Raw genomic sequence first — 20,521 nt, 5'->3', positions numbered from 1 at the left:
TTCTCGGCAGCTATTCGCAGTAATTTTCAGTCCCTTCAGAAATCATATCTTTTCAAGTAAAGAAAATTCAGAAAAAGAGTAAAACTTCTCCTGTTGGCCTATCCAGATCCCTACTGGTACTCGATTCTCGAAAGTGCTCTTCCTCAGGACAGCCACTGAAATCAATACAGGTAATGGCTTTCTTTTTACTCTATAGTCTATTCTGTAGGGATTGTATCCAACACCACAGGCCAAGAAAGAGTAGGGGATCTATGAGGAGAACTTTCCCAAATAGGCAAAAATTTATTCGGAAACTGTTTCCTGGTATGAGGCTTCTACAACCCTCCGTGGCTGTGATGAGTAGTTGATCATACAGGATCGAAACACTATCAAAAGATTCTAGAATTTTCAAAAGAAACAGAGGTCATTTACTTTTTAGAACATTTCTGTTGTGTTATGCCCTTAATTTCAATTATTTACCCTGAATGTGGATTTACTTCTTTTACTTTCTTAGGATGTGTAAAATTTGGTAAATAAGTCATAATATTCTCTCATTATTTCATTTTTCCTACTACATGTCACTGTTCTTTTGATTATGTAATAACACTCAGATATGTGGTTTGGTTTTGCATCCCTGTGTACTGTTATTCTACTTTTCTTTGCTTAACAAGTGCCTCTTTACAAACATTCTGCAGTAATTTAAAAAATTATATAGTGTAGCCAATAATAATAATGCAGTTTACTATGCAAACCCATATGACAGTTCGCCTTGTGAAAACCTCTCAATGTATATAATTCCATTTAAAAATTTAAAATACTCAGTGTCTTAAATCAGTTATCACATTCCACAATAAGCAAATACTATCAGCACCACATAAAGAAACCTATTGTGGAGCGTATTACCACATGAAACTTAAGCCCTGAGACTGGAGAGAGATCAGACTTCAGATTTATCAAGCTATATATTCAAAGAGCAATATTTAATGTCAGTCTGAAAGAACAATTAATTCTAAGACAACTGTACATCTGCAATACTTTTGTTTCTAAATCTTTTCTCAAATTTACCATATAACATTAGCTGTTTTGCATTCAAAATTATCAACTCTTTGTGTGTTTTACTGTTGACACTTTTCTCTCTTCTAATTATATACTGTGAAGAAATTATTCTACTCATTCATTCCCGTGTTGTCATATTTCATTACTTTCTTGTCTTTCATAAAACGTTTCAATGGTTTCACAGCGAACACAAAGGCATTTCCTTCCTCATTTCTGAACTTCTTCTCATACACAACCATAACTTCACTTTGTTACAGATCCTAATGAATTAGATTCTTCAAAACCTACTTATCTTAATTTTTTGATGACGTCATACTTACTTTTTCCCTTTTGTTGTAGAATTTGTCATTTGTCCTAGTGACATACTTAAAAAGGTGATCTACACAGTTTGTATACTTTCCACATTGACCCACATGTTCTCATTTGAAAATGGAACTATGTGCCGTATTTTATATACATTTTTAATAATCGACTTTTATTCTTTACTAATACCAAAATTTCTATTGTAATAATTGCTAAATTCATTTCATTTGTGTGATCAATTTCTAGTTGATTTTGTGTCTGAATAGTTCTATACAGAAACCTTAGTCAGGAACTATCTTTCTTCACTGGCAGTTTTCTCAATGAGAACAATGACATTGAACTGCATACTCACGAGCTACAGGAGTATGGTTCCTCCGCTCTCTGTAATATGTTTGTCAAATTCTATTTCTCAAAGCCACTTTTTTCCTGTTGCAAGCTCGCTCACTGGCAAGCTCTCACTTGCTGCGTTGGAAAATATATATCACAATTAAACAGGAAATTTATTAAAGAAGCTCCACAATTTTAGACATACTTCAGTGGTGTAAGAAAATAACTGCATATATTTATCACGTTGTTGATGTGGTCTTTAGTCCTGAGACTGGTTTGGTGCAGCTTTCCATGCTACTCTATCCTGTGCAAGTTTATTCATCTCCCAGTACCTACTGCAACCTACATCCTTCTGAATCTGCTTAGTGTATTCGTCTCTTGGTCTCCCTCTGCGATTTTTACCCTTCACATTGCCCTCCAATACTAAATTGGTGATCCCTTGATGCCTCAGAACATGTCCCACCAACCGATCCCTTCTTCTAGTCAATTTGTGTCACAAACTCCTCTTCTCCCCAATTCTGTTCAATACCTCCTAATTAGTTATGTGATCTACCCATCTAATCTTCAGCATTCATCTGTAGCACATTTCGAAAGCTTCTATTCTCTACTTGTCCAAACTATTGATCTTCATTGTTTCAATTCCATACATGGCTACACTCCATACAAATACTTTCAGAAACGACTTCGTGGCACTTAAATCTATACTCAATGTCAACAAATTTCTCTTCTTCAGAAACGCTTTCCTTGTCATTGCCAGTCTACGTTTTATATCGTCTCTACTTCGACCATCATCAGTTATTTTGCTCCCCAAATAGCGAAACTCGTTTCCTACTTTAAGCGTCTCATTTCCTAATCTAATTTCCTCAGCATCACCCGACTTAATTCTGCTGCATTCCATGAACTTCGTTTTGCTTTGTTGATGGTCATCTTATATCCTCCTTTCGAGACACTGTCCATTCCGTTCAACTGCTCTTCCAAGTCCTTCACTGACTCTTACAGAATTACAATGTCATCGGCGAATCTCCGATTTTTTCTTCTGTTTCCTTTACTGCCTGCTCAATATTCAGATTGAATAACATCAGGGAGAGGCTAGAACCCTGCCTCACTCCCTTCCCAACCACTGCTCCCCTTTCATGTCCCTCGACTCTTATAACTGCCATCTGCCATAACAAACTGTAAATAGCCTTTCGCTCGCTGTATTTTACCCCTGCCACCTTCATAATTTGAAAGAGAGTATTCCAGTCAACATTGTCAAAAGCTTTCTCTAAGTCTCCAAATGCTACAAACGTAGGTTTGCCTTTCCTTAATCTATCTTCTAAGATAAGTCGTAGGGTCAGTATTGTCTCACGTGTTCCAATAGTTCTACGGAATACAAACTAATCTTCCCTGAGGTCGGCTTCCACCAGGTTTTCCATTCGTCAGTAGAGAAATATTTATTATAACAGATGCATAAAACGGAAACATGGTACTCATCCGTTGCACATTGTATAATAAATATGTGATAAATGTGCATTTGAACTGGCTACTGATATTTTCAATGACATTTGTCACTCACTTTTTTTAGACAGCTGTGACACTTTTAGTGATCTTTATTGTTCTTGTAACCTGATTATTTGTAATTGCAAAAAGCATTTTCACCTTAAATACTCAACTGCTATATAACAGTTCAATGAAGTCATCAACACTTCTGTGTTAATTCCATTAGCCTATACAACGTAGTTATCTTGTCTCTCTATATATGTATCACACAATTTACCACTATGTACTAATAACATATATTGGTTCTTATTAAACTTACTAAACGCTTTTTCATTACTGTTAAGATATTTCTAATTTGTATCAATGCAGTGAAAGTTTCATATTGTTAACCTCATTGCTTTTCCAGCTAGGTTTACGTCAATTTGTTTATATTATCACACTAATAGCAAGCAAGCAAGGTGGCACAGTGGTTAGCACTACTCATCAGGGGGACAACAGTTCAAACCAATGACTGATCACCCTGATTTAGGTTTCCCATGGTTTCCCCAAATCTCTTGAGGCAAATGCCAGGATGGTTCCTTTGAAAGGGCACAACTGACTTCCTTCCCTATCCTTTCCTAATCCAATGGGACCAATCACCATGCTGTTTGGTCCCCTCCCCAAACCAGCCAACCCAACCAAGTAAAAGCAATGGAGAAGATGAATAAAATATGAAAGCAAAGTTTAGATTAAATTATTGACGTTGAGTCAAAAGTACTTGTCGGGCGATCCATGGAAGTTTTAATGAAAGTGTATGGAAGAATCATGGAGCTTCTATGTTATTCTGTGCTAATTGTGTCAGTGACCATTGTTATAATAACGAGAACAGCTGAGAAGTTACTCTTGAGATAAACTTTTGTCTTAGACTTGTTGAAGGGAAGATGTGTATTTAGGTTCATGTTAAGACTGGACATGGAGTTTAAGCCAACTTTATCTTATATGTAAAGTAGTTTGTTTCTAATGTTTGGAGACACAAGAGGCTTACAAAGCAGTATATATTTATACGAAGAGTGAGATTTGTAATATGTCTGAAGTTCAAATATACCTCATTACTTAAAACAAATGAAATTGGTATGTCTACTTATTTTTATAAGTAGAGAGAGTCTTAAGAAATTCCTGTACCTAGAAACATACTTTGGAGAACAAAGTGAAAGAGATTTTGCATCAGGCTAGCCAGCAAGGATGGTCGACTGAGCATCTCAAGTAAGTCATCTTGTACAAAAAGTGAAAGTTAGCATATTTACATCACACTTAAATCACCGTCCAAGCCGTTAGACAAGCACACTATAAATGGCTAGTAGTATGTATTTGTATAATTTAGAAATGCCTTAAAAGCGAAGACATGTCCAATCAACTAACGTTTTTAAGTGTAGGTTTATCTGGTTATGGTTACTAGTCCTACAGGTTAGGTGTGTGGTCTAACGCACAGCTTTCCGCATTGGGAAGAGGTACCTGGTCCCTGGTACGAATCCACCCAGCAGACTTGTGTCGAAGTCCGGTGAGCTGGCCAGTCTGTGGATGGTTTTCAGGCGGTTTTCCATCTGCCTTGGTGAATGCAGACTGGTTCCCCTTATTCCGCCTCAGCTACACTGTGTCGGCAATTGCTGTGCAAACAAGTTCTCCACGTACATGTACACCATCTACCATGCAAACATAGGGGCTACACTCGTCTGGTGTGTGAATTTCCGTGCCAGTGTCCGCCGGGGGCCGAACTTAACCCTAAAGGAGTGGTTCGGTGTGTGGCGTCGCAGGGGTGAAGTGGACTGCAGTTGTAGTTGTGGGGTTGTGGACCACTGCAGCTGCAACAAGGACGGAGACTTTATGTTGTTTCTAGCCCCCAGTTAACATACTATACAGTACAATATGGTTACTAAAAATATAAACTTAAGAAATACAAAAGAAAGAAAAAGGAAAACTTATCAAAGACTTAGTGATGTACTGTAAATTCATAACTGGAGTTGAATTGATAATAATATTATTTGTACATTCAGCTATAATATGGTTTGCCATATTTATGTTACCAAAGATTCTCTTTCCTACTTAATTTAAATAACTTTAATTTTTTAATTTATTTTTCTGACTCATCTTTAAAATTTATAATCATATGCAAGTTCTCCATTAATCCAGCTGCAATAAATTTCATATTAGCTTCTAATTCAGATGGGTGTAGGCTGCAGTATGTACTGGGAGATGAAGAAGCTTGCACAGGGTAGAGTAGCATGGAGAGATGCATCAAACCAGTCTCAGGACTGAAGACCACAACAACAACAGCATTATCTTCTAAATTAATTATCTGACCTCTCTTGAAAAATTTGTTCATAGTTACTTTATGTTATTTATTGTTGTCTCCACTTGCACATGTACAGGTATGTCTGCTTTATTTGCCAGGGGAACAGTTTATTACTGCTGCATCTTAATACAACATGGGAAGCCTGGAACACATTTTGCATAACTAACTTCAAAGTATTTCTAAGAATATACAAATGAAAAGTTTTGTATTCCACTGTCATTGTCACATTCAACATTGTTATCCGTATCATTCTCCAGTGCTGAGTAATTTCTGCTATAATTCACAAAATGTCAAATTAATTTATTCACCTTTATGAATGCAGTCAGTGTACCTTCAGATTCTGGAGTCTATTCCAAAGAATATAGGCTCATTGAATATGACCTATTTTATTTAAAAAACTTACTGTCCTTTCTGAATGAGATGCCACTTCATATATCCAAACTCCTTTTGTTGTTACATGAAATATCTCATTCCACTTCATGGTGTGGTCATCACTTTCCAAAAATTCCTACAACCCACATCGTTTCTGTTTAGAAAGAGTAGATGCACTTAATTGTTTAATAAAATTGTAGATATGTGCTTTTAAGGGGAAAAACTACTTTTAGCTTTTGACGTTTTTTCTGTCTTTTTTTTAGTATTATAATTTAGTAATTAAAAGTGATGTTTCTCACATCTTAAGTGTAGATGAAGTGGTGCATCCAGTTAAACCACATCACATTTAATCTGACAGTAGCAAACTCTGGAAGCCAAAAGACACAAGATATTTTGGTCGTTAATTCCTGAAAAAGTTTTGGCTAATGGAGAGTTAGTAAAAAGGCCTGTACTGCTCTTTAAAGATGCTGCTGACTTTACTGAAAGAAAGGAAACACACTGCACAATAAACCTACTTTCAGAGTTGTTAAATGAAATCAAACTGACATTTCTCACTTACTGCAGTTGATATAGATTTTATAATTTTTCTTGTAATATTTGTAATTGAATAGTTTTATGATCCAGTGTTTTACATCTTCCCTTGTTTCTAGATAATAAATTAGATGCTTATCCTATGTTTCACTTTCCCCCTCAACTAGTTCCTCAGATCTTCCCATAGTGTCTATTTCTTCCCTACCATTAACATTGTATATAGTTTAGTGTACAGCTGTACTAATTTTACAGATTCTCTATAGTTTTCAATTATGTGTCCATCAGCAACTATGTGGCACTTCCCAAGATTTGCTCATAACATCCATAAATAAACTGTAACAAAAAAATAGCTCTGACCACTATGGGACTCAACTGCTGTGGTCATCAGTCCCCTAGAACTTAGAACTACTTAAACCTAACTAACCTAAGGACATCACACACCCATGCCCGAGGCAGGATTCGAACCTGCGACCATAGCAGCAGCGCGGCTCCGGACTGGAGTGCCTAGAACCGCACGGCCACCGCGGCTGGCTGAACTGTAACAGTTGGTAATTTTAGTTTAATTACAAGTTAGTTCATGAAATAAGATTTGATTTCTCTTACGACTGAGTACCACCTCCTTTTAATTCACTTCCTACCTCAAACAATATCTGTCCTCAGTGTGTCAGCGCTACAGAGGATAACATATCTGACAACAACAACCAGTTTTTCCTGATTGCAGTGTAATTAACTGAAAACTAATTAAAAGGAAAATGACAAAGTGCACCATCTTATGGTTTGGGTTTTTTATTCTTAAATATGAAATTGTGCTACTAAATAGAGAGAAAAAAATTAAATACATGACACTGTAAAGAGGGATTTTCAAATTAGGAATATATTTCACTGTTATGTGTTCTGATACGTGTTCTGATACCTGTCTGCTAAGGACATTGAATGCACCCTGAACTTCGTTTTACAGTTTAAAACAATGTGTCGGACTGAAATTCGAGCCTGGATTCTTGCACATGTGTGCTGACACCAAGGATTCGCTCAACTTGTGTTTCTTCATATCTACTAAATGCATTCAAAGCTTTCTACAATGTGGATAGTCTACCACTTCTGAGAGAAGGGACACTTTCCTTTCATTCTTTTCTAATTTCTCGTAGGCCTTGGTTTGTGTTGATTTCTAGAAATTAAATAGTTTTTAGTTAAAAAGAAGGTCTGTTAGTTTGTTGGTAGTCATGTTCAGGAGTACCACACCCCTCCAGAAACTATTCTAGAAGATATGAAGAGGTGTGCCTTTCGTTAGAGATGGATAGTGAAAACTACAGACTTCTGTCAACAGAGCAGATTCTACTAATACAGAAGTAAAGTGCATGTGGATCAAGGGTCAGTGTTTGCCAAACACAGTCCACTGCTAAGCCCAGGTTACAAGCCATTTCCTATGGCACCCATGGTATTCGTATGAGAGTACCCATGCTGGCAAGATCACTGTCTCTGTCTTACACCACGGGAGCTTACAAATTACGTCTTTAGGGTATCAGTCTCTGCTGTCAGCATAGTCCTGTTAGCCACAGTCATGTCACCACATTGGTGTAATATATAGCTTTGAGGATGTGGCCCAAAATTCCAAATGGCTGACCCATTGTGCATCCTAATAGAAAAGATATAGTGGAGAGGAAAACAAGGCAGAAGTTGAAACAAATGTTTTAGCTGGGATGAGATCTATAGCCATCATTAATTGTCTGAAAGATAACATTCTAGAGCGCTGGATGCCATTGGATGGATTAAAATATCAGTCCATTTTTTTTCATTATTATACATTCGTAGTGTTTGCTTTGAAGTCATTTTGAAACGTCTATCTGAAATGCATATCAGTTAGTGTGTAAAATATAAAACAACTATTGATTGGGTATAAAAAGTATTCACATAGTATTACCCATCAAATTGGACACACTTTGGCATAGATTCCCTGCAGACAACAAATTACACAATGGTACAAATGGAAAGGCTTTTCCAAGTATGTTATGATATTGAAATTCTAATTGGAATTAATTAAAAGTTGGGACAAGACAATGAAGAACTAATGATATAAGAATACATCTCTCCATATTATCTGACTACACAATTAAATACATAAGTCCAAGAGCAGTAATGCAGCGTACAACTTAATTGTACAAGAACTTAATGTACTTCGTATAGTGTATCTTGCAGCCATGTTGTAATACCGCAACGATAAGGCATGCTCCACTGTCACTGATACGAGATCAGTGAAAAATAAGTTACACATCATTGTAGCAGGGCAGCTGACTTACTGTATGCTGCCCTACACTTAAAAGTGTCACTGATCAGTGACAGCATTTTTCAGCACAGTCAAAAGTCGCTATAAGCAACGATACGAATTATCTGGCGATCATTCAGATTCTTGACGACAGAAATCCACTTCTTGGCCATAGAGTCATTTGAGACTCTCTGTGTGAATGTCTTCATCGTCAGAAAATCTGCAGTTGCTGCAAATGATTTTCTCGATTGTCAGGAAACTGCCATGTGTGCTCCTTGACGATGACCTTCCTCCCCGATCAGCCTCTCCCACATCTGTACGGCCTCGCTCAGACTGCTGGCACCATTTCATTACAGATGCACACAAGACTGCATTTGGACGATATACCGCCTGAATATCATGGTGAATCCGTGTACAATTTAGGCGTTTTATCTACAAGAATCGTACTGTGCGACATAGGCCTACTTCAAATTCGGAATACATTTTCAGTTGCTACGTGATATCACTCCCAAGCTGTGGTGCACCTACCACCCCCACCGTAGTAAAACTATGTCTGCAGGGAGTCCACAGCACGTACTCTCTTCTGACATCGCACCTCTAGTGTTGCGCATTTGGATGACATGCGTAACTTACCTTCTGAATTTCCCATGCATATCGCTCCAGTAACGTTAGCTAACCTATTAAAGTAACACAGCATAATGTATGAATAGTTTGAAGGAAAATAAACTGATCAGCCAAAACGTTGTGACTACTGACCACCGAGGCGTTGGATGACGCCTGGTGGCGTTGGGGTACATGGCACGGTAACGAGAGTATGCAAGCAGATCAGACATGGACGGGGCATCACCCTTGCGCAAATGAGCTGCAGATGAGGAAATCCATTGAGATAGGCGACTTCGACAAAGGGCAGAGCCTGTGAACGAGTATCTCGAAAATGGCGAAGCTGGTCGAATGTTCATGTGATACTGTCGTGGGCATCTATGGAAAGAGATCGAAGGACAGTAATGTACCACTAGGTGCCAAATGATTGGACGTCCACGACTCTTCATAGAACGTGGGATTCGGAGGCTTGTCTGTTCTGTAAAGGAGGATAGAAGGTGATCTGTGGCATCTGCCAAAAGAGCGCAGTGTTGGTGCACGCATAAGCGTTTCGGAGCACACTGTACATCGTAACTTGTTGAACACGGTGCTCCACAGTAGAGATGGGCAAAACTGTTCTTTTCAGAGATTGGATCAGAACTGTTCACTCCCTGAAATGAATTAGCTCTTTTTCATGACTCACCACTCATTTACAATAGAAAATAAATGGAAGGCACATTGCCCTTTAAACTTGGTTTATTCCAGTACTATACCTGTATTTTGATCTTATTTGATCCTATTTTGAAGTAACACAGATAATGAGTAAGAATTTTGTATTGTTTATTGAAATTTCGACGATATGACAAAGTTTTTGATTATTGATTTATTTTGCACTATCATGGTTTTTTGGGTGATCGGAAAATGTTGGAACTTGAGATTTACATTAACAATATATTTGGCTATAATGTATTAAAATTTCATTAACCTCATACAAATACATCGCAAGCCATATATTTTTAAAGTGAACGTTTCCTTTCGAAGACGCCTAAAATCGCAAAACTCGTACCAGAATAAGAAAAAAAATACAAATTTGACTGTAAAACGAAAGTGCTGCATATAGCCTTACGCAGAATAAAACAAGGAAAATATTGGTGTATCACATTTTGCGATACGTTTATCAGTTCGCTCGTAATTAAAGCGTAAATTCGAGTGTCCATAATAAAAATCCTATAGTAAGAGGAGTCGTCAGGAACCTAATCTAATCAGTTTAAACAAATAAAAATAAAATAAAAACAATTGATGTATATATAACATAATAATGTAATATACATAGCAGTATTACTACGAAGAACAATATCCAGTAGGGACGAACTCCGATCCAGAGGCGCTGAGGCGAGCAGGTCGAGCCGCGAGCTGTATTACTGCATGAGCTGAGACCGCAGAGACCAGAGTGACACCTGAGTAGCTTTGCTCAACGCTCTGGCTAGAGTCGAGACGGTGGGGTGAGCGTTGAACGGACGAGTTCCGAGGGTGGGGGGAGCGGTGAACTCACCCGCTCCGAGACAAATCGTCCGTTCCCTTGCGAGCAGGTTGTTGCAAGTAGTTGCTATGTTATCCACTAGGTGGCTCTCTGTCCTGTTGCTCGCATCAACTGCCCAGAGGGCAGGACGTGCGACTGAAACGATCGCCGACAGAGTGCGATGCTAAGTTAAGCTGCGCCAGACACTCACTGCACGCGGCAGAGGACACACAGAGACGGCACGGCATATGTGAAACACATAATCCAATGGGGCACTGCACAATGCAGGCAGCCAAGGTAGAAGCAGGGCAGAGGCCGGCGCTGGCTGTGTTGTGTGGCGTGCACTGTGCTCTGGCCAGCAGAGGCGCTGCTGATATGCTCCGTCTCTCTCTCTCTCTCTCTCTCTCTCTGCCGTGGGAAACGTTTGGAGCTACCGTTCTTTTTTTCTGAATCACTGATTGTTCACTCCTTTGAAAGATACAACTCTATGAATTAGTTCAAGAGCGGATCTCCCATCTCTACTCCACAGCAGACCACACCTACATGTTCAAATGTTGACCCAAAGACATCGTCAGCGACGACTGCAGTGGGCGCGGAATCATACAGAATCGACCATCGATGTATGAAAACCTGTCGGCTCTCCGGGTGAATCACATTTTTTACGTTAGGTCAATAGTCGTTTCCACAAAGTGAATCATCGAGGTGAACGGCGGTCCGGCGTATGACGTCACAGGGCGGCCTCTAGAAAATTCTGGCGAGGCTAGTAAAGTATTCAGTATACCTCCATTTCCGTATGAGTGCTGTGGGGAAGAAGGCCTGGCACTGCGGGCAGTGCTAGGGATGTAGCCCCGTTTGTTCCCCGGCGTCACTTGGTCGACGCTGCCTATTATCGTTTCTAAAATATTGAGGCAACGCTTCTCCCCGACGCTCGCTCATAGCTGTACCAGCGGAATAGCTCTGAAGTGTTCTAATTCGTACGATATGCGAGACTGAGATTCGCAACATGTTGCTCGTCAAGCTAGGACGGGCACCAGACACAATTTGTAGATGATGTAGAGAATATCCAAAGAAAAGTTGCACGTTTCGTCACAGATTCGATTTGTTAGTGCAGAAGTCTCGCAGAGATTCTTATCCAACTCCAGTGGAAGACCTTGCAAGAGAGGTGTCGAACATCACGGTGTGGTTCACTGTTATGAGTCGGAGAGCGCACTTTTCTAGAAGCGTCAAGCAATGTATTGCATCTTCCTACGTTTATCTCTTGCAGAGTCTATGATGGTAAAATTAGAGAAATTCGAGCTCGGAGTGTTAGCAACATTAATTGTTTCTGTGTACACCTCCTTAGCTGGAAGGTAATGTGCTTGCCTCCCATGTAGCGGGCCCAGATTCAATTCGCGGCCGGGTTGGAGATTTTCTCCGCTCGTGGACTAGCTGTTGTGTTCTTCTCATCATCATTTCATCCTCATCACAGGCACGCGAGTCGCCCAATGTGGCGACAACTGAAATAAGACTCGCAATCGGTGGCCGAACTTCCCCTTGTTGGGGCCTCCCGGCCAGCAATCCCACACGACCATTTCATTTAATTTCATTGTTTCTGTGCAACATTCGCGACTCGAATAGTGACACGGTTTAAATGAATGAGAGGGCTACGTGAGGGTCGATGTGATAGATTTGTTCTAAATTGCATTTAATCAAAAGTGCATTGCTAGCTCAGGTGTATTACACCAAAATAGTCCCACAAAAAAACACGCAGCATTATTCGTAAGCAGAAAACTCTCACCTATCGACGATGATATTACGAACTAAAGGAGAATATAATTTTAAACAGTTGCATAAGTGTACCTAAACAAGTTTCTCGGCAGATACGAGAATAGAATCTGAAATAATTTTAAGAAAAGCACCGTAGCAAAAATCATGACCTCTTCAGTAAAATTGTATACTTAAAACTCGTAATTTGTAAATCGCCTAGTCTCCATGCATGGAAAATGCTACCGGAGAAGCGAGTGACATGAAACTCTATAAAAATTTTACATATACCAAACAGTGCAGTCCTTATTAACACAGTTATCGCTAAGTAAAATCTCAAGGCAGATGGAAGTCTTACACTATTGCTCATGAACTGGCATGTAACTGAACGCCGAATAAATACAGCAAACGGACAAAGCTGGAATCTCATAAACTCTTGGGACAATCAACTTCCCTTAGGCTAACGCCAGCAACTGCTTTCTGAGTAATGACCGAGGCCAGCCAGCACTTCTTCGCAACCAGCGAGGTGCGCCTGTGTCCGCAGTCCCGGACACTCGACCACTGGCGGTTTTCGACGTGCAAGGCGACACACGTCGAACAAACAACTTCAACATAGCTCGATGGTAACCACCGCTGTTGGTGATACGGACCAAGGAGGCAGAGCGGTGGGTCGTGAAACTGGTGTGCTGCGGCGAGCAGGCCCCGCCAATGGTGTTCACATGTCGAGGGCTGGATTCGCAACGCTGCTGCAGCTGCCATTCGCCACCAGGCAGCTTCGTTTAGGAGGGCCACAGCCACACTGCTCGCAGATCGAATACGCCGCCACGCCGACGACTTTCTGAGTCTGACATCGACAGGAAAGGGGTGAGGCGAGAGCGCGGCACACGTTTCACTGCTGCACGCGCCGCCAGCAGGCTTGCGTGCGGCAGACGTAGATGACGATGTACTATGATGCACCTCCCTTAAATAATCCACAATATCAATTCTAATTAAATGTTCTTTACAACAACACTGCTAACAAGGGAACCTCCCCATCGCACCCCCCTCAGATTTAGTTATAAGTTGCACAGTGGATAGGCCTTGAAAAACTGAACACAGGTCAATCAAGAAAACAGGAAGAAGTTGCGTGGGACTATGAAAAAATAAGCAAAATATACAAACTGAGTAGTCCATGCGCAAGATATGCAACATTAAGGAGTGTGTAAGCAATGTAGAGCCGTGGTCCCGTGGTTAGCGTGAGCGGCTATGAAACCAGAGGTCCTTTGATCAAGTGTGCCCTGTAGTGAAAAATTTTAATTTTTTATTTTCAGACAATTATTATCTGTCCGTCTGTTATGTTTTCATCACTTTTTTGGGAGTGATTATCACATCCACAAGAAATCCTAAATCGGACAAGGTAGAAGAATCTCTTTACCCATTCGCCATTCGACAACATATTCCTGTCATGTGACGCACATGCCGTCACCAGTGTCGTATAGAATATATCAGACGTGTTTTCCTGTGGTGGAATCGGTTGACCTATGACCTTGTGATCAAATGTTTCGGTTCCCATTGGAGACGCACGTCCTTTCGTCTACTAATCGCACGGTTTTGCGGTGCGGTCGCAAAACACAGACACTAAATTTATTACAGTGAACAGAGACGTCAATGAACGAACGGACAGATCATAACTTTGCGAAAATAAGTAAAGTTGTCGCTCGAGGAAAGACTTGAACCAAGGACCTCTCGTTCCGCAGCTGCTCACGCTAACCACGGGACCACGGCGTTCCTGGGCCCAGGCTATCCTTAATGTGGCCTATCTTGCACATGGGCTACTCAGTTTGTATATTTCGCTTATTTTTTTCATAGTTCCACACAAGTTCTTCCTATTTTCTTGATTGGTCTGTGTTCCGTTTTTCAAGGCCTATCCACTGTGCCAACTTATAACTAAATCTGAGGGGTGTGTGATGGGGAGGTTCCCTTGTAAGTAATATTCATAATTATTCGAGTAATAATTTCCTCGGTTAAAGTTTGTGTCATTACATAATAGTTTAGGAATTTTACTCAGCTTTTCAAAATGGCCTCAGCGTTAGGGACGTATTATGACATATTATTCAATTCTACCGTCCAAGGATCTTTTAAATAGCATGGAGAGAGTTTAATAGTTTTAATGTAACATCTACAGATCAAAACCAAACTTAACGCTTCCAAGCTGATAGATAATTCCAAAGAAATTCCCTCGACAGGAACGATCTAAAACGATCTGCCAGAAAACCGAACCCGAACTGAAGTCTCACGCTTGATGCCAGAAACAGTATAATATAGAAGGAATAGATGTTCCAGAACCTTCGAGAACATAAGTTGAAATATGATTAAAATGACCTCCATGCTTTAGATTATCTAACATTTTTAAATTACGTAAATTGTTTTCTGACGTTGATATTTATGTAATGATTTTAATAGTAATATCAAATGACGAAGGTTGCAAAAATTATAAATTACCTGTTGCTTAAAAATAACGATTTCATACCGACAGTAAAACAAACAAAAACAAATGGAAATAGATATTTTGCTTGTACATAAAACTGAATACAAAAAAATACTGTAAATGATGTAGATTTATTTCGAGACAATTTAGTGGTAGTTATGTGCCCCTGTCCACAGTTCGTGGTCTCGCGGTATCGTTCTCGCTTCCCGAACACGGGAGTCCCAGGTTCGAATCTCGGCGGGGTGAGGGATTTTCACCTGCCCCTTGACGAGTGGGTGTCGAGGTGTCGTCTTCACCATCATCATCATCATTCATCCCCATTGCGGTCGGAGGAAGCTAACGGCCAACCACGTCCATTAGGACCTTGCCTAGTACGACGGTGCGGGACTCCCTCATCGTTCCCCTACGCTCTGTCAAGAAGCATGGGACTCCACTTCATTTCCGTTCTGTGTGTCCCCTAATTTTGACGCTGTATCTTTGGTGTGACGCCATAAGCAAGTGACTGCGTGTAAGATCGCTCTCTAAGTTTTCATATATTTTTAGGTTTCAGATACATATTTTAACGGTTTTTGTGATAATATTTACTATATCAGTGACGTATTAGTGGTTTCTTCATTCACCTCTGACTTTCTTGTGTTGTGACCTGATATTTGTGAGTGTTTCATATCGAGCAACTTAACCTCTTGCCTGTGTTTACATTCCGCGCTGACCAGTTGCAGTTGTAGCGGCGCGTCGAAAGATAAGTACTAATTAATTGCTTGTGTATAGTGGTTTATTTAGGAACTTTAGTAGTCTTCAACCGGTGTTCTTGGTGTTTCTGGTGAAATAATTTCAGAAGAACCTTTTGGGAACTGTTTTCAGCTTCGTTACTGTGTCATTAGACGTTTGATTCTCTTTCTGTATTAGTCTTTTGTTATATTCACATTTGTTATTTATTAATACTGTTAATAATAGTAGTTACTTCCCTTGTAGAGTAAGTTTGTGATTATTGTAGTCAGGTTTTTAACATCTTCTTATTGTAGTAGCGGAACTTAGAAAAAGTAAAATTTTACCATGAGTGAGAAGTGTGGGCTTTGCCGTAGGTTCGTGAGTAGTGGATTGCGGTGTGAGGCTTGTTCGAAGTATTTTCACTGGGGGGAATGCAGTGGGGAAGCCAGTGGGCATTCTGGTGAGATCCTCTCCTGGAATTGCAGGTTATGTAGCAAGATTAAGTTGATAGAGGAGCAGGAGCGTAAGATCTGTGCCCTTCAGGTGCAGTTGAAAAACGCACAGGAGGAGTTAGATAGGATGAGGAGGGAGAAGGGGTTGGGGAATGGGAGCTGGCTGTTGGCAAGAGATCTGCTAGGAGAAGAAGATTTTCAGATAGTTTTACTATTGGTGTTTACAATAGATATGACCAACTGTCAGAGTCTAGTGGAAAGGAATCTCTAGTAGCTGTAGATGTAGGATGCAGACCTCAGTAGTTACTGTGCCTAGAACAGTTGCAAAGTCGAAGAGGAAGAAAAAGGTTCTGCTGTTAGGTAGTTCTCATGGCAGAGGTGTAGGCCAGCAGTTGCAGGAAGTGCTGGGGAGTGAGTACCAGGTCACCAGCATTGTGAAGCTTAATGCAGGGTTGGCTCAGGTGACTGTTAACATAGGGGGGTTATGTAGGGATTTTACTAAAGAGAATCAGGTAGTGATTGTGGGTGGGGCTGGTAATAGTATTGGTAGGGATGGGGAGTATAACATAGATAGTGACCTGGAAAAGATAGCCACTCAGACTGGCAACACGAATGTGCATTTCGTGGAACTGTTTCAGCGTCACGATCGGCCTCATCTTAATACAGCCGTCAGGCGTAATAACATGAGACTTGGGGGTGCGCTGCATTGACCACAAAATATTACTGCAGAAGTTGGACCATTGTGGAGTAAGGGGAGTAGCTTACATTTGGTTCGCCTCTTACTTTAAGAACAGAAAGCAGAGGGTAATTCTCCGCAATATTGAGAGTGGTAGTGATGTTCAGTCCCAATGGGGCACTGTTAAGTGGGGCGTTCCCCAAGGGTCGGTGCTAGGGCCACTGCTTTTTCTTATTTATATAAATGATATGCCTTCTAGTATCACAGGTGATTCAAAAATATTTCTGTTTGCTGATGACACGAGCTTGATAGTGAAGGATCTTGTGTGTAATATTGAAACAGTAACAAATAATGTAGTTCATGAAATAAGTTCGTGGCTTGTGGAAAATAATTTGATGCTAAATCACAGTAAGACTCAGTTTTTACAGTTTCTAACTCACAATTCAACAAGAACCGATATTTTGATCAGACAGAATAGGCATATTATAAGCGAGACGGAACAGTTCATGTTCCTAGGCGTTCGGATAGATAGTAAGCTGTTGTGGAAAGCCCATGTCCAGGATCTTGTTCAGAAGCTAAATGTTGCTTTATTTACCATTAGAACAGTATCTGAAATAAGTGACACTTCAACACGAAAAGTAGTCTACTTCGCATATTTTCATACGCTTATGTCGTATGGTATAATTTTTTGGGGTAATTCTTCTGATTCAAAAAGGGTATTTTTGGCTCAAAAACGGGCTGTTAGATCTATATGTGGTGTAAGTTCGAGAACGTCTTGTCGACCCCTATTGAAAAATCTGGGAATTCTGACATTGCCCTCACAGTCGTTTGTTGTTAGCAATATTAGCCTATTCCCAAGAGTTAGCAGCTTTCACTCAGTTAATACTAGGCAGAAATCAAATCTGCATGTAGAATGCACTTCCTTGACTCTTGTGCAGAAAGGAGTGCAGTATTCTGCTGCATCCATTTTCAATAAGCTACCACAAGAACTCAAAAATTTTAGCAGTAGCCCCAACTCTTTTAAGTCTAAACTGAAGAGTTTCCTCATGGCTCACTGCTTCTATTCTGTCGAGGAGCTCCTGGAAGAGCTAAAATATTCAGCAAATTCCAGTGTTACATTGTTGATTTTCTTCATTTAAACTTACGACTTGTCACCTGAATATGTTTTTTTTTTATATTTCATTTTATCTGTTTCTAATATCGTGTTATAATTTCATGTATTGACTCGTTCCATGACCATGGAGACTTCTCCTTAATTTGGTCCCACGGAACAATAAATAAATAAATGATAACATATTCATACATAACTAATAAAAGTATCATCCAAAAACATTGTACCTGTCAATCAGAAAACTCTATGACCATGCACACGTAGGAAATATACACTCAACGTGAAAATTAGCTCAAGTCCGACAAAATTTAGGTGGTATCGTACAGTGCATTAATAGAGCAAATTTACCGATGGGGCTAGCTAGATTCATCATAGTATAAACAGTCTCATACTATTACAAATAGTGTGCCAGAGTATAAATAAGAGTCGCAGACTGTACGACTCTGGTTTTGGCCGCAGGTTCGCCGCGGGCTCCGGCCGGGACTCTACGGTGTCTGTGCAGTCGACGATGGCTGACCGGTTCGCGGGCAGCGGTGGCCGCGACTCTTCCACGTCGGTGGTGCGCGCCGGCGATCGCTACCCGAGCAGGGGTGGCGCCAGCGACGCCGAGCTGGACCGTTATCCCGGCAGGGGCGGCGCCAGCGACGCCGAGCTGGACCGTTATCCCGGCAGGGGTGGCGCCAGCGACGCCGAGCTGGACCGTTATCCCGGCAGGGGCGGCGCCAGCGACGCCGAGCTGGACCGTTATCCCGGCAGGGGTGGCGCCAGCGACGCCGAGCTGGACCGTTATCCCGGCAGGGGCGGCGCCAGCGACGCCGAGCTGGACCGTTATCCCGGCAGGGGTGGCGCCAGCGACGCCGAGCTGGACCGCTATCCCGGCAGGGGTGGCGCCAGCGACGCCGAGCTGGACCGTTATCCCGGCAGGGGCGGCGCCAGCGACGCCGAACTGGACCGTTATCCCGGTAGGGGCGGCGCCAGCGACGCCGAGCTGGACCGTTATCCCGGCAGGGGCGGCGCCGGCGACGCCGAGCTGGACCGCTATCCCGGCAGGGGCGGCGCCAGCGACGCCGAGCTGGACCGGTTCTCGCACTACGACCGCGACTCGCCCGTCGTGCCGGCGCCGCTGTACGCCGTGCCCGTCTCCAAGGAGGTGAGCCGGCCCTCTCTACCCATCTACCCAGCTCACAACTCCTCTCCCTAACCCGTCACTCAGTTATTCGAACTAGATGTAGAGAAAGCTTTTATCTACAACTTGTACAGAAACGGGACTGCATTTCTAACAGTCGAACTGCGTCAGTGGAGGCAACCAGTGAGAAAGAAGTGAGACTTTGTTGCAGCCTACTCATCATGTCATTCATTTCGTATATAGTGAAAACAGGAAAGGAAACCAAGGAAACACTTGGAAAAAGAATTAAATTGCAGTGAAAACATTAAAAACTTCGCCGTTTATTAATGGCATTTGTGTTGTCTCAGACACATTAGAGGGCGTGGAACGTAAGTTGAATGGAATCGATAGTTTCTCGAAAATATAATATCAACAACAATAAAAGTAGAATTTGAATAATGGAGTATAATAGAAATAAATGTTGATGAAATTTCGTTATGAACTGAGATACTAAAAGTAAAAGGCGAATATTCACTGCTTGGACAGCAAAATAAGTTACGGCTGGGGAAGTAAAGAGCATAAGGGCTGTAAGTAACCGATAGTGGCGAACGCTTTCTTGAAAAAGACTAATACATGAGAATCGAATCGAAGCGTTTGCTGATATATAATAATGCTGAAATGAGCTGTACAGAGATAAACAAGCGAATTGGAGAGAAAGGAGTTTCGTGGTTCACTTGACTAAACGAAAGGATAGTTTGGTGGGACACATTCCGAGATATAAAGAAAAAACTACTTATAAAAGCGACCTGAGTCCCTGTTTCGCTTCAGTTTTGAGTAAAAGTATTCAGAAACGCCTGCCAAACTGTCGCTTTGTACGGAGCATGATGAATCACCCTTAAAGTGCGCTTTTGCCTCTTCTCCTTGGGGATGGTCGCCGTGCGGCTCTAGCTTGCCCCGCACGGAAGCAGAGGCGCTCAGTGTGAACACAGGTGTGAACCGAATTACTCGCAGGCATACGTTGAGAGACAAGCATGCATTTACAAGCGTCCCTCAACTTTCGTGTGACGAAAGCACTGTTGCACGGCTACTACGAGCACTTTTTTTCTGCCAGTGGCTTTGTCAAAGGGCGTACAGGACTGGATACGTATTCAGAGAACCATTCTGTCCTTCGGTTGGGAAATTGTCCTTGACTATGGAGGAATGCGAATTGGTCCGTCATTGGCTTCTCCACGACGGCACTGACATGATGGAGCTCACTACGGTAAAAATATTGGAAAACCTACCTAAAAGTGACATTCTATGAGTTGGAGTCTGCGATGACGGAAGTCTCAATGTGGAAGGAAAACTCGAAAATCTGAAAACGGAAATGCAAATGCTAAGTCTAGATATAGCAGCAGTCAGTAAAGTGAAATTGATAGAATATGAGGATTTGTGGACAGATGAAAGTACAGTAAGAACAACAGCAGAAAATGGTATTAGAGAAATAGGATTAATTATGATTAGGAAGATAGGGGAAAAATGTCAC

The 20,521-nt window shown here is 41.3% G+C and overlaps 1 protein-coding gene across 1 annotated transcript in view; it reads left to right on the top strand.

Annotated features, from left to right (window-relative positions):
* LOC126095363 (translation initiation factor IF-2-like) overlaps positions 1-19,092 on the top strand; it is a 46,456-nt gene extending 27,364 nt beyond the window's left edge. The window contains exon 5 of the mRNA XM_049910170.1: positions 18,351-19,092. Coding sequence (XP_049766127.1) covers positions 18,351-19,092 — 742 coding nt within the window. The remainder of the gene's footprint in view (positions 1-18,350) is intronic.
* Positions 19,093-20,521: the final 1,429 nt, after the last annotated feature.

The sequence above is a fragment of the Schistocerca cancellata genome, chromosome 8, assembly GCF_023864275.1.
Source record: "Schistocerca cancellata isolate TAMUIC-IGC-003103 chromosome 8, iqSchCanc2.1, whole genome shotgun sequence".
NCBI lineage: Eukaryota > Metazoa > Arthropoda > Insecta > Orthoptera > Acrididae > Schistocerca > Schistocerca cancellata.
Note: the sequence above shows the minus strand (reverse complement) of the source record. Positions and strands in the feature narration are given on the sequence as shown.